General features: G+C 42.3%; 1 protein-coding gene across 4 annotated transcripts; it reads left to right on the top strand.

Moving 5' to 3' along the window:
- The first annotated feature begins 1,457 nt into the window (after positions 1–1,457).
- On the top strand, positions 1,458–12,917 carry LOC114766189 (AP-2 complex subunit alpha-2). Of its 4 annotated transcripts, none has more exons than XR_003742752.1 (23): positions 1,458–1,647; positions 2,909–2,977; positions 4,529–4,671; positions 4,763–4,956; positions 5,045–5,174; positions 5,354–5,455; positions 5,621–5,729; positions 5,802–5,952; positions 6,054–6,222; positions 6,469–6,606; positions 6,692–6,874; positions 7,629–7,726; positions 7,893–8,124; positions 8,263–8,436; positions 8,586–8,750; positions 9,362–9,537; positions 9,908–9,990; positions 10,381–10,470; positions 10,784–10,907; positions 11,242–11,294; positions 11,395–11,464; positions 11,547–11,681; positions 11,754–12,917. XR_003742752.1 is itself a non-coding variant. In XM_028956838.1 (23 exons), the coding sequence occupies exons 1-23, from the start codon at positions 1,581–1,583 to the stop codon at positions 11,829–11,831; spliced, it is 2,997 nt and encodes a 998-aa protein (XP_028812671.1). In that variant the 5' UTR covers positions 1,458–1,580; the 3' UTR covers positions 11,832–12,917. The 4 variants fall into 4 exon arrangements, 2 of the variants coding, with proteins under 2 accessions (XP_028812671.1, XP_028812672.1); XM_028956838.1 differs by having other exon boundaries at positions 11,178–11,294; XM_028956839.1 differs by lacking the exon at positions 8,586–8,750 and having other exon boundaries at positions 1,459–1,647; positions 11,178–11,294.
- The last annotated feature ends 929 nt before the right edge of the window (positions 12,918–13,846 follow it).

The following is a 13,846-nucleotide window of genomic DNA, read 5'->3' as shown; positions in this document are numbered from 1 at the left end:
TGAAAAGTGAAGTGAATGTCATTGTCAAACACTGCACCACAGCACATGGTGAGCACAACGAAATATGTCCTCTGCTTTTAACCATCACCCATGGTGTGCAGTGGGCAGCCATGACAGGTGCCAGGGGAGCAGTGCGTGGGGACGGTGCTTTGCTCAGTGGCACCTCAGTGGCACTTTGGTGGATAGGGATTCGAACAAGCAACCTTCTGATTTTGGGACCTCTTCTTTGACCGCTAAGCACCACTGTGACCTAGCAATAATGCTGTATCTGCTAACAAGTCAGCAGTCTAGAATTTGTGAATTTTAGAAATGTATTTTTTATTCACTGACTAGGGATTCTTCTTGGGGATTCTAGAGGCCAGGGGCACAATGAATAATGCATCTGAATACGGACTAGAAGATTCTAGGTTGGACTCCTGGCTGGCTCATACATTTGTGTTATATATGGGGCAGTGGTGGCCTAGCTGTTAAGGAAGCGGCCCCGTAATCAGAAGGTTGCCGGTTCGAATCCCGATCCGCTGAGGTGCCACTGAGGAAATCTCCATCCCCAAACACTGCTCCCCGGGTGCCTGTCATGGCTGCCCACTGCTCACTTAGGGAGATGGTTAAATTCAGAGGACAAATTTTACCGTGTGCTGTGCTGCTGTGTATCACTTCACAGACTGTTTCCTTATTATAAGATATTATGAAATACAACAATCTGTAACTAAGCATTAAAAACCCCAGTCTTATCTTTGATTCTGTCTCTATAATGCAGATGTGATGCAAAAAGATGGCACTTTATTTTCCCATGCTTTCCTAATCTCTTTCTCTCTATGTGTGTGTTTAGAATAATTTCTAAAGTTGCAATCTCAGTGGTATTTTAGAATTTGCAAAAAGGTTGCATATTTTAATATTAGAACGAATAGATCTCCAATCATAAAGCAGCATGGTGGATGTACAACCTCCTTCATGCCATGCCTGTAGCATGATCTTATTCCCTTGGACTCTTTACTCTGGACTGGTGGTGAATATGTATATGTGCATATTCTAACAAAACACTTGAGAAAAATGTTTGGATTTATTCGGTGTGTGAGTTCGTTGTAGTACTGTGATGCATGCATTTATCAAGAAAGGAAAAAAAATCTTCATTGTCTTCCTCATTGTGTAGGAAGCTCAACGCAGCCACGGGTCTTCCGGAGCATACTGTGATTTTCACGCCCAGATGTGCGCCTTCTCAGTGCTCAGGAATTCGGGACAAGGCGAGCGGAAAACGGCAGCGTTCCAACATAAAGCGGCAATGCCTTCTCGTACACTGCACACACAACTGCGGATCACAACCATTTGCTCCGCAACAACGAAAACTCGATCCCGACATGCATTTCGGGGACAACGAGCCCCGCCCACTTTCGGAGGCTAGACTGCGCAGGGAGGAACGAGACGAATTGCGACGCGGCCGAATTGCGCCGCGCGTCCGCCCCCTTTTCGGTTTTCGCTCCTTGGTCCCAACCCAAACCCTGTAACGGTAGTTGGGAAGCGTCGGCAACAAACGCGGTCTTTTCCGGCCAAGGGGACGGGACAAATTAAAAGACGAAAAAAAAATGCCTGCCGTTTCGAAGGGAGACGGGATGCGCGGCCTCGCCGTCTTCATCTCGGACATTAGAAATTGTAAGCGGCTCCCTGTTTGTTTCGTCGCTCTCTTGTGTGGCCGGGTCGCGCTAGCCACTGTTAGCCCACATTCCTGCTCACTACGGGGGCCAAAGATGTTCGCAAGCGGGGCGCCTCCGTGCGAGGAGACCGCTTCGAGTGGCCGTCGGCGTCTGTCTTTTTCTTCCTTGCGTTTGACGTAACTTTCCCTCCCGTTTCCCGGCTGAAGTGAACGTCTGACAGGACCCTCCGCGGCTAGCTAGCGCGCTAGCTGCCCCTGCCAGCTAATAAGAGTTGCGCTAGCACGGCCCCTCCCCATAAAAAAAAGAGGAAACCACTTTATGCAGCAGAAAATTAAAGTTTCTTTGAAATTAAACCTCGTTTTCCAATCTCGGGTGAAATGAAGGTGTCTGCAGTTGCCTGTCCGAACCGAACGAGCTCCATAAATCAAATAAAAAAAAGTTTATTTTGACGCGTTGCTGTTTCGTTGAGTCTTTGAAGAAGGTCGCCGTGGTTTTTATTAATGCTGCTGAACGTCTGCACGTCCGACCATCGCCCGTCTCCGCTGAGACACAAGGACCGTGTTTTTTTTTTTATTTACGTGGATTCATTTCCCGGACCTGTAGCAGTGTTACGTAAATATGCAAAATAAACCAATACGGTTGAACCTATCGACACGCCTCGAAACAAATCAGTCGAAAAGTATTAAATATCAGACGGTGCAAAAACCACGGGTGTTCTGGAATGTCAAAACTGGCTCGAGAGATTCCTCAAATTCTGCTGTATTATTAGCCTTCACTTGCTAATTGGACATGTTTAATAAGTGGAATTAACCATTGTACTTTAGTGACTACATCGTTTTTTTTAATCAGTAGCTGAAATGGTTGATGGGTTGAAATGAATCTTTGTGTTTGTGTAATGAAAGATGGGGCGTGGCAAGGAGAGCCGCATTTGATTGGTCCGGCAGTCCCCACGGACGTCTTGATTATGGCTTTGCCTTATTCTTAAGCGTTACCAATACATTTCAGAACGTGTAATTATATGTACAAAAGTCCAAGGCACTTGGGAACAGTGCAGTGAAAGTTTCTAAGCCATAAGGCATTCTTTATACGCATCTTGAGCAGACGTCAAAACCTTCAAAGAACGTCTCCTGACAGTTTAACCAATCCAATAATCTGGCAGTGAGGTTACTAAAATGTAATTTTAGTGTAATATCAGACATTTATCCACACTGTGTGAAATGTACAAGCTGACTAACAGTTGACTGTCATCGTCCCAACAGGTAAAAGCAAGGAAGCTGAGATCAAGAGGATAAACAAAGAGTTGGCCAACATCCGTTCAAAATTTAAAGGTATTTGTGTGAAATGCAGTGCTACTTATAATAGCCCGGGAATTAGCCTGAATATTTGACCTTATATATTCAAACTGATCTGTGCTCAATGGAGTATGGAGCCATCTGATGAAAAGGGTTTGTGAATGGAACTTTATTAAATCAGCATTAAATTAGTGAATCATCTCCATCTCAGAATGTGTTTGTAGGTCTCAGGTCCTCAGAATCTTGATTCTGGGACAACTATGCTCAGGTCTGTCTAGGCCTGTCTAAATATGCTCTGTCATTTCTTAGAAGGAAGTAGCAGCAGTACCAGTTATGTTGGATGGATAACTTGTATACATTATTTACTACTGCATTATATTATTTTAAGACATTTATACCAATTTTTCAAAGAACATCTAATAGCTGGTTTAACATGCATGAAGCAATAACATTTTTTTTTCCATTTTGCATGCACAACTTGTGGAATTGATATTACATCATCAAATTCAGTTCACACAATGCAGTCCTAATCCAGACAAGCAGTGGTGGAGCTATTAAATATGGGCTGGTTGTCTGATCCTCATGTTGTTGATTGACTCTTGCCAGTCCCTGTCACAGGACTGTTCCATCCATTTCCACCTCCAACTGCTTGACTCTCAGGCACCTCATTTCCCGTTTGCATTTTGGAACGTTCCATTTTGAGTATTTTTTTGTATTGCATTTAACAAACAAAAGATATAATCTGTTTAGTCTTCAGCAAACTGATTCCAGCGCACAGTTTTTTCTGCTTGTGTGGGTTTTATAACATCTGTTGATAAGGTTGTCTTTTTAACTTACATTTTTAATCAACCATTGTGGCCGAGTCTGGTTTCTGTTTGTTCATTTGGTTCGCTATTAATATAACAGAACAAGGCATCAAACTGCTGTTTCCTCAAATAGAGAAAGTGCTGCGCTCAGCTTCCTGTCTCCTGCTGCTGACTCACTCTCAGGCTGTCGCACAAATTCCTGCACTCTTCCCCTGCCGTTATTTTGTTCATGCAGATAACTGTATTGTTGCAAGATGTGGTGGACAAGGTCTTGCTTTTGGCAAATATGGAAAAACAAAGGAGGTACTCCACTAAAATCAACATCTTAGTGGTGAGCAGTAAGGTTGGGCTGAAATTAGATTCTACAATATTGATTATTTTGTCATAAAATATCTTGATTATATCAAACTCTTTCGTTCTACATGACCTAGTTCCATGTGTGGATCACAACACAGCAGAATTCATAATGGATATGTTTGGGATTTTTATTTAGCCAGTCAGTTTACCTATGAACATTCCTTTAGTTCTCATTTTATTACTAATGACACATTATGCTTTTTTTGCATTTAAATTTTGTAGATAAACAGTTTATAAACGTTAGTCATCAGTTATAATATAGTTAGAATTCAGCTTGAGACTGCAGGTACCAACACTGTCCAAAAAAGGTAGTGCGTTTTCACACCTGCGCAAAAACAGGGTAAATTGGTATCGATGGAATATGCCAGTTAAAATAGTCTGTCTCGGGTGAATTCATCTTAACGTAATTTCATTGTGTATGTAGGAGACAAGGCTCTGGACGGTTACAGCAAGAAGAAGTATGTCTGCAAGCTTCTCTTCATCTTCCTTTTGGGTCACGATATTGACTTTGGCCACATGGAGGCCGTCAACCTCTTGAGCTCCAACAAATACACAGAGAAACAGATTGTAAGTTGGTATGATTGTAAGAATAGAAATAATTCTCTGTCTGTTGAAATTGGATCTGATGTGTGTGTGTTGTATATTTTCTCCCCCGCAGGGCTACTTGTTTATCTCTGTGCTTGTCAACTCCAATAGCGACCTGATCCGGCTCATTAACAATGCCATTAAAAATGACCTGTCCAGCAGAAACCCCACCTTCATGAATCTCGCCTTGCATTGCATAGCCAATGTCGGCAGTCGGGAGATGGCCGAGGCATTCGCTGCAGAGGTGCCCCGAATCCTGGTAGCAGGGTGAGCTCTTGAGGATTAGGGAGTGCGTGATTATTTGTGATATGGGCCTGTGATTGGCCCTTTCACCGTGCGTGTTTTCTTGTTACAGGGACACCATGGACAGCGTAAAACAGAGTGCAGCTCTGTGTTTACTGCGCCTGAACAGGACTTCTCCAGACCTGGTGCCCATGGGGGAATGGACTGCCCGCGTGGTCCACCTCCTTAATGACCAGCACTTGGTAAACTTTTCTGATCATCTGAGGATGTGAATGTCAGCATAAACACACAATTTCCATAATAATAATAATACACTTTTCCCACCAACTACACTATAATCCTTGTTTCAGTCTGTCTGGTTTATAGTTATTCTTTGCAGGATTAACACCAAAGACTAACCATTGATTTCCCCTCCTCACAGGGTGTAGTGACTGCTGCTACCAGCCTCATCACCACCTTGGCTCAGAAGAACCCTGATGACTTTAAGACCTCTGTATCACTGGCTGTGGCTCGGCTCAGCAGGGTAAGAACAGCGTTGAGCATGTGAATCTCACCTGGCTACCTCTCTCACACCCCCTCCATCTCGCAGCCAGGCGTGTTGCAAGTGTTTTTGGTGCAAAGTGTCTGCACAGGTATCTAAGCCCTTTGGGTTTAAGATTGCATCTCTCCTCCTCTGCCGGATTTTCAGATTGTGACATCAGCCTCCACAGATCTACAGGACTACACGTACTATTTTGTTGCCGCCCCTTGGCTGTCGGTTAAGCTGCTGCGCCTGCTCCAGTGTTACCCTCCGCCAGGTGAGCGGTTTAGTGCAGGTCGGAACATTAGTGATTTCTCTGTAGTACCTTACTGACACTGTGCTCCCCCAGAGGATGCTGCTATCCGTGGACGTCTGACTGAATGTTTGGAGACGATCCTCAACAAGGCCCAGGAGCCCCCCAAATCGAAGAAAGTGCAACACTCCAATGCCAAGAACGCTGTGCTTTTTGAGGCTATCAGTCTGATTATCCACCACGACAGGTGGGCCCTGGGCACTGCCCAAGTGTACTATGCAAATTGGCCTGTCTTTATGTTTGTGTGTTTAAGATTCTATATAAGATGAATGATTCCTACTCCTGTAGTGAGCCAACCCTGCTGGTCCGAGCCTGTAATCAGCTGGGCCAGTTTCTACAGCACAGAGAGACCAACCTGCGCTACCTGGCCCTGGAGAGCATGTGCACCCTCGCCAGCTCCGAGTTCTCCCACGAAGCTGTCAAAACGCACATCGAAACGGTCATCAATGCGCTCAAGGTAAAATAAAGTTTGTGACATGAAAGTTAGCCTGTATGGCCAACTCTGCTTCCTTTGCAGTTATTTCTACTGTTGACTAATGATCACTGTAAAATAATAGATGCTGAATGCAATGCTTATAACATATAACTGGTAAATACTTTGCGGTTTTGCCTTGTGTAATCTTTTGTGTGTTTTGTTTCACTTCACTTTGGAAATGAAACTCTCACCTGGCTTTTGCATATACCTGTGTGTCTTTGTTTCCAGACTGAAAGAGATGTGAGTGTTAGGCAGCGCGCAGTGGACTTGCTCTACGCCATGTGTGACAGGAGTAACGCTAAACAGATTGTGGCTGAGATGTTGAGTTATCTTGAGACAGCCGACTATTCTATCAGAGAGGAAATAGTAAGCCATGTTCTTCCCAGTTTAAGTACAAGAATTGTGCTCACTGTGCTCGTCCTGAATGTGCTGTTGTCACTTTCCATGGCAGGTACTGAAAGTGGCCATACTTGCAGAAAAGTATGCAGTGGACTACACCTGGTACGTCGACACCATCCTCAACCTCATTAGGATTGCCGGAGACTACGTCAGTGAGGAAGTGTGGTACCGTGTCATTCAGATAGTCATCAACAGAGATGATGTACAGGGCTATGCGGCTAAGACTGTTTTTGAGGTACAGTTATATATAATATATAATGCATTTTCATGACTAAAGGTGATACTTAGTTCAGTAACATTTTATGTGCATTATTAATAAACATTTTAAAACACACTATCTAATCATTTCACACTTTCCAGTTAAGTAACTGTTTTGTTACATGTGTTGTACTCTGGGTCAGAGCAGGGCCCTAATTTTTCTTCCAAAACAAAACACTTCTGTGTTTGCTTTCCTCAGTCTGTCCTGTCTTGAGCTCCACTAAGGTATTATATTGGTAGGTCAACAAATCCATATGTACATTTCAAGCATCAAACCGAAAAAAAAATCAACCATAACTTCTGTTTCATTCACTCTGGCACAAATTGTGTCGTTGCAGACTTTAGGATATTTGCTGTTTCTTCTCAGTCAGTGACAGTGTGCATGAATTACTGTGAACCTCTGACTATTCTTAGACCCCTTCATTCTCTGTATTTTTGTCCAGAGTGCATGAGAGAATGAAAAAGGATATGATTATCCTTAAAACCAGGATAATCAATTGATTTCCATCCCGGATATACCTGGCTTTCATTACATGATAGTAATGAAAGCCCTACATCTATCATCTTTGGTTTTTGGGAGGGCCATAGGCATTTGTATACGTGAACCCACAGAATGATCTGTTTTGTCCCAGTCTTCCCCTAAACTATCTCCTAAAAATCATTATCTGTGGCCTGTGGTTGTGTTCATTTGATGGCAGCAATGTTTGACTTGCACTTTAATCCCTCTACAGGCTTTGCAAGCGCCAGCCTGCCATGAGAACCTGGTGAAGGTTGGAGGTTACATCTTAGGGGAGTTCGGGAACTTAATTGCAGGGGATCCTCGGTCCAGGTATCAGCTAATCCGCTTGTTGTCTGAAGAGCAGAAGTCTAAAAACCCTTAATTTATAGTTGTGTGTCACAACACACAACTATATGCAGCCTCTCTATAGCCAAACAGGTTATAATTTGGTGCTAATTAAGGGTTAATGAATGTTTGCACCCTTCTGCCTTTCCAGCCCCTTAATCCAGTTTAACCTGCTGCACTCAAAGTTTCACCTGTGCTCCGTGCCGACCCGAGCCCTGCTGCTGTCAGCTTACATCAAGTTCATTAACCTGTTTCCGGAGGTGAAAGGCACGATTCAGGAAGTGCTGCGCTCCGACAGCCAGCTCCGCAATGCAGATGTGGAGCTGCAGCAGCGCGCTGTGGAGTACCTGCGTCTCAGCTGCATTGCCAGCACAGACATACTGGTGTGTTCCATTTCACATCAGGCTTTTAAGTTTTTTTTGTTTTGTTTGTTTTTTTATAAACGCTCTTCAGTATTAGGCATATTTAAATGACTGGGTTTTTATTAATGAATAAAGGCATAAGATTTCTATTGATTTTAGGCCACGGTGTTAGAGGAGATGCCGCCATTCCCTGAGCGGGAGTCTTCCATTCTGGCCAAACTTAAGAAGAAGAAAGGGCCTGGCACGGTCCCTGACCCTGAAGACAACCGCAAAGAGCGTTGTGCAAATATTAACGGGGCTACAAATCACAGCAGTACTACTGCAAATGCTAAGGTAGTGTAATAATGCTAATCATTTTAACAGAAAATAACTACTTTCTGATGTCCAAGGACACTTAAATGAACAAAATTGTCTTATCTTCTGCCCTTTTTCTTTCCCCACCAATACTGTTTCTTTTGCTTGACATTTGTCAAACTGATCAGGCCTCAGCTCCATCCTTTATTGGTGATCTTTTGGCCCCAGTCCTTCCCCCTATCAACAGACCACGCCCAGTGTCATCCTTATCCCTCCTGCCAACTCCCCTCACCCCTCTGTCTCTTCAGGCCTATGCCATGCCCCTGTCTCCCTCTGCTGGGTCCCACTTCCAGGTCTTTTGTGTGTGCTTTGTATGTGCATTTAAGCATGTGTGAACTCATCCATACAAAAAATATAACTGTACAGTGAGAGCTGAGGCAAGCATGCAGGTTATGTTTGTAAGTTGAGGATGCAGAGAGGTCAGTCCATATTGCAAATTCGGAAACACCAAAGTGGAGAAGCAGCCACAACAGAACAAATGCTGCCTTTCAATTTGAAAATCTGCTTTGTGCAATATACTATACTCCTCCTCAGAACTCTCGGCATACTATGTTTCTCTTCCCACTGCCCGATTCGTGAACGAATTATGTCACACGGTACCCCGTCCATCTCACATGCATTTTGAAAAGGCAGAAGTGAACACTAAAACACCTCAACACTAGAATCAAACAGCTCATTTTCCTGAAAATTGTTGATTATCAGTTAGGCTTGTTATTTACATATTTGTGATTTAAAAGAACATTCCCAGATATCTTAACAGGATGTTTATGGCATGGAGTGATCTGTTTAGTTATAAAATTGAATGATTCTTTAGGATTTCTGGTGCATTTTTATGACTGCATGGCATGAAGTAATCATTAACGTCATTTCACATGAATGAAAGATCTTACTTTTGTCTTCACAGGTGTCTTCTCCTGCATCAGACCTTCTGAGTTTGGGCAGTGCGTCTACCTTAAACTCCACTCCACCCTCTGCTCCAAAAGCTTCTGCTAGTCTGCTGGTGGACGTTTTCTCAGACAACAGCCCAACTGCACCCATTGGTGCGCCTGCAGTAGTTGTTGCTGATGAGAACTTCTCCAGGTGAGATCTTCAGTTGTCTTACACTGCATTTCCATGCATATTAAAAACAAAATAAAATATTGTGGTCATGTTTTTTGTCATGCCTAGTGCTTAATTTGAATTCAGTTGAAGTATAATCTGAAATAACCTAAAATTATTAAGACACCTAGAAGTTTCAGTTGTGGCAGTTTAATTTAAATGTAGACTGACATTATTAAATTGAACAGTATTGTCCTAATATCGTTCATATTTTCTTATTTATTATCAATATTGATTATTCACTGTATTGATGTAATTGTATTTAATCGTTCTATGCTTCTAGTCTAGTTGCAAGTGTTTTATGTTTACTCTGCCTGTAATACGTTCTTGAAATATTAATTTTTTGGTTTAGATTTGTTTGCAAGAACAATGGTGTGCTGTTTGAAAACCAGCTGCTTCAGATTGGTCTAAAATCTGAATATAGACAAAATCTGGGTGAGTGCCTGCCAAAGCATCCGTTTACATTTCATCCTCCGTTACTGTGACTCTCCTTCTATATCTACTTCACTCTTCCGTTTTTAGCCAGTGTGTCCACAGAAAGCAGCGCAAGTGCTCTTCTTCATTCACTTCTCAGAGGAGAAGTGAAATGGCAAGAAAGTCTCTTAGTGATGCACCCATTCTACTCTTGTAGTGTTTAAAAAAACCTTACTTTTTGAGTCTAGAGCAATTTTGTATTTATTGAAATATGGCACAAGTGTTGCATGCAGGTTACATCTTAATCTTAATTACTATGATTTGTATTAATTACCTTGATTTAATTAGATGTTTTGTATGAAGACAATACCTTGTAGTGAATTTGTTATTTTTTCTGTTTTTTTTTTTCAGGTCGCATGTATGTGTTCTATGGAAACAAAACCTCTACACAGTTCCACAACTTCACTGCTTCAGTAGTCTGTCAGGATGGTCTGAATTCCCATATCCTTTTTTATATGCTGCATATAAACCTGTTTTCTGCTCTTATCGCAGTTTCATGATGGTTTGGTACCAGTCATGTGTACTGTTCATGGGTTGATTCATATTATGAATGTAATACAAGCACTGTGACTGCCTATCCCCTGGTGATATGTTTTTATACACACACACACACACACACACACACACACAATACTCACAATAAGTTAGGAATATTGTGAGAGACTTAGTAAATATCATATACCGTATTGGTGTTTGCCATATGGCTGTGTAAGTTCAATTTAAAGAGCAGAACAGCCTTAACATCTTGCCTCACAGCTCAATGTCCATGCCAAACCAGCGGACCCCATGGTGGAAGGGGGCGCTCAGCTGCAGCAGACACTCAACATTGAATGTTTATCTGATTTTGTAGAGGCGCCAGTTCTCAACATACAGTTCAGGTAACATGACTGCAAAAGTATTGGGCGAATAGCAAAGATTGCTCTCGTGCAAAATGCAGGAAAGATTTTGGCCTTACATGATTAATGCTTTTGAGAAATAGACATTTTTGTGCATTGTTAGCCCAGTTAATATATTACACAAGGACAATTGTGAGAACACTCAGGAATGTTGAAATGTTATACATATGGAAATAATAATCAGAAGTTTCCCTTTGCTAGACTGCTGTTTATTTATTGTCAACAGACCTTACGCAGCTGTTCTCTTCATAGGTATGGGGGTATCCTACAGAACATTTCTGTGAAGCTGCCAGTTACTCTAAACAAGTTCTTTCAGCCAACAGAGATGGGTTCACAGGACTTCTTCCAGCGCTGGAAGCAGCTTGGGGCGTAAGAGACCACACACATACACTCAGTGCCACACACAGTCTAATGGACAAAAGGCTATAGTAAGTAATGTAATCCTATTAAATACAATTTTCAAAATCAGGCCTCAGCAAGAGGTCCAGAAGATCTTCAAAGCCATGTATTCCATGGACTCTGAAGTTACCAAAGCTAAGGTGTGTGTATTTTTGTCACTCCTAAAATGCTGAATTCTTTAAGTCTGTGCTCATTCACTCCTCTGTTCTGTGACCTTCGCAGATCATTGGATTTGGAGTCGCTCTGTTGGATGGCGTAGATCCGAATCCTTCCAATTTTGTGGGCGCTGGAGTCATCCATACAAAAACCTCGCAGGTGGGCTGCCTGATTCGGCTGGAACCCAATGCACAAGCACAGGTATGACTCCCTCATCATTTTCATCATTTTTTTATTCTGTCAGTTTGCTTAGTGACTGTCTACTTTTGGCAGATGTATCGCCTCACGCTGAGAACAAGTCGGGACACCGTGTCACAAAGGCTGTGTGACCTGCTGTCAGATCAGTTTTGAGACTCACTTTGTCCACACCCATCGGATGCAGCTGCCTTGCCAACTGATCCCTGATCAGCCCCGACTGCCATGTTCTCCCAGCACACCACACAATGTCTTGCCACAGAATTTCACATATAGTGGAACCTGCCACCAACCTGCCAAGCTTTTTCTTAATCAATATGTATTTTGTGTACAGTGTAAATGTTTTTTTTTTCTCTCCCTATATATATATATACAGAATGTATATCAAAGCGATCTCTCTCTATCAGCATGACTTATAACTTATGGCTTTATATCAGTCTTCTAATGCTCTTGTTATCATCTTGTGCTTTCACAGAGAGATTTGCTGCAGGGATTTGTTTTTTTCCTGGAAACTGGAAATGGAGCACAAATGTTAAGATACCTTTTCCTGGTTTCCGTAGTGCCTTGGTTTTGACCATTGAAATTTAAGTTAAAGATCTTAGTCTTCCTCATGCATGCACCCTGAGACAAGATACAATGATCTGCAGACTTTCAAAAAATAAGTCTCTTATTGCATTGTATTTATAACACAATAATTGTGCAGGATGGTACTGCTTTTACTGTGATACCTCTTGAATAACCCCAGAACTGAACTTCTGCCTCTAGCATAATTTCTTGTGAAACGTAGCAAGCCAAATGTTTTAAACCTTCAATAACAGTTTCTGCACTGGATTAACAAGGCTGGCTTACTCTGTGTTTGAACCACTAAAGTGTGAAAGGTCCTTTTATATCACTGGTGCACGCATCCACCAAAAAAGCCTTTGGATAGTAGACAGTCACAGGGCTATCTTAGATTTGGCAAAATGGAGCAGCTTTACAGACGTTTTTTGTTGGGGGGTTTTAAGCGAAGCAAACTTCAGTCTGAGAGTTTGCAGTTTCCTTAGCTGCTTTGCCACTGACTAACCTTTCGGTCTCATTAAGTGTTGGCTACGACACTGCCTGTTCTCCTTGTGCCTTCAATTTGTATGTTTTTATTTTTATCCCAATGTTTGCATTGTTTAGGTGTGAGAGTGTGTATAAATGTATATATATATACACCAAAAAAGACTGTTTATGAATTAAATTACTCTCACTTTTACACTATTTCCTTGGTCTCCTTCAAAGTTCCTACCCAAGAGCTCAAAGTGTGTGTGTGTGAGTATACATATGTACTAGAGGTGTGAACATTCATTGGTCTCATTATTAGGTTACCTTTATGATTATCAATACCTCACTATTAATGCATCGTGATGCAACATTTGATTTGAATTTGAACACATAAGTTGTCTACTTTGTGAAATGTTTTTTTCAAATACAAGAGGTAAGGCCTCGTACACGTGTTTGGACACTTTTTGGACTCACCTTGTAACAGTCTTATATACTGGAAGTTCTCCTTTAAATGCATACATCACTATGCTGTGGGCGGAGTTAGTTGTGTGCTCTGGACCTGATGCAGATCAACTCTCCACCAAGACTGGTCCAAGCTACTGTGGTCCCTTTAAGTAATCCAAAATGAAATAATAAGCGCAGCAACATTTGCTATGTGTAATGTCCCTGCGTCATGTATGAGCTGTTACCAACATTTGCCCGGGCGTGGTGAAACTGAGGGGCTGTAAGCATAATAAATAGAGAGCATGATGGAAACCCCAGCAACGGGGTTTCAGCAAGAAAGAAAGAGATTATCTTTCTTTCCGGTGGGCCTCCTTTCTCTGCGTGCTTCACCAGAGTTTCCTCCACTACACACTGAGCCGTTACTACATAAAGCTACAAACACCAGGAAAACTGCTGGTTCAGATGTCTGTGGCGTGAGGTGAGCGCGACCTGAACACATGTCTGTTGTAGATCTCTGGACACTCAGACTGGAGTAAAAGATCAGCTTTTACTCCATTCTGGCTTTGTGTGTGTTTGAAAGCGGCAGAAAGAACACTAGCCTGCTTTAAATCTATTGGTTGTGAGAAAATACTTTGCTATCACTATGCTGCTTAAATTATTGCTGCCCCCCTTGTGGACAGCAGCTAATTAAAAAAAATTGA

Source organism: Denticeps clupeoides, chromosome 16 (assembly GCF_900700375.1).
Source record: "Denticeps clupeoides chromosome 16, fDenClu1.1, whole genome shotgun sequence".
Classification (NCBI taxonomy): Eukaryota; Metazoa; Chordata; class Actinopteri; order Clupeiformes; family Denticipitidae; genus Denticeps; species Denticeps clupeoides.
The sequence above is the reverse complement of the archived record's forward strand: the minus strand, read 5'-3'. Positions and strand labels throughout refer to the sequence as shown.

What these genes read in the sequence shown, in the direction of transcription:
- LOC114766189 (XM_028956838.1), top strand. Translation starts at nt 1,581, where the DNA reads ATGCCTGCCGTTTCGAAGGGAGACGGGATGCGCGGCCTCGCCGTCTTC. An exon ending in CATCTCGGACATTAGAAATT is followed by an intron (nt 1,648 to 2,908) that starts GTAAGCGGCTCC and finishes TCGTCCCAACAG; the next exon opens with GTAAAAGCAAGGAAGCTGAG. An exon ending in CTGCTGGGTCCCACTTCCAG is followed by an intron (nt 8,751 to 9,361) that starts GTCTTTTGTGTG and finishes TTGTCTTCACAG; the next exon opens with GTGTCTTCTCCTGCATCAGA.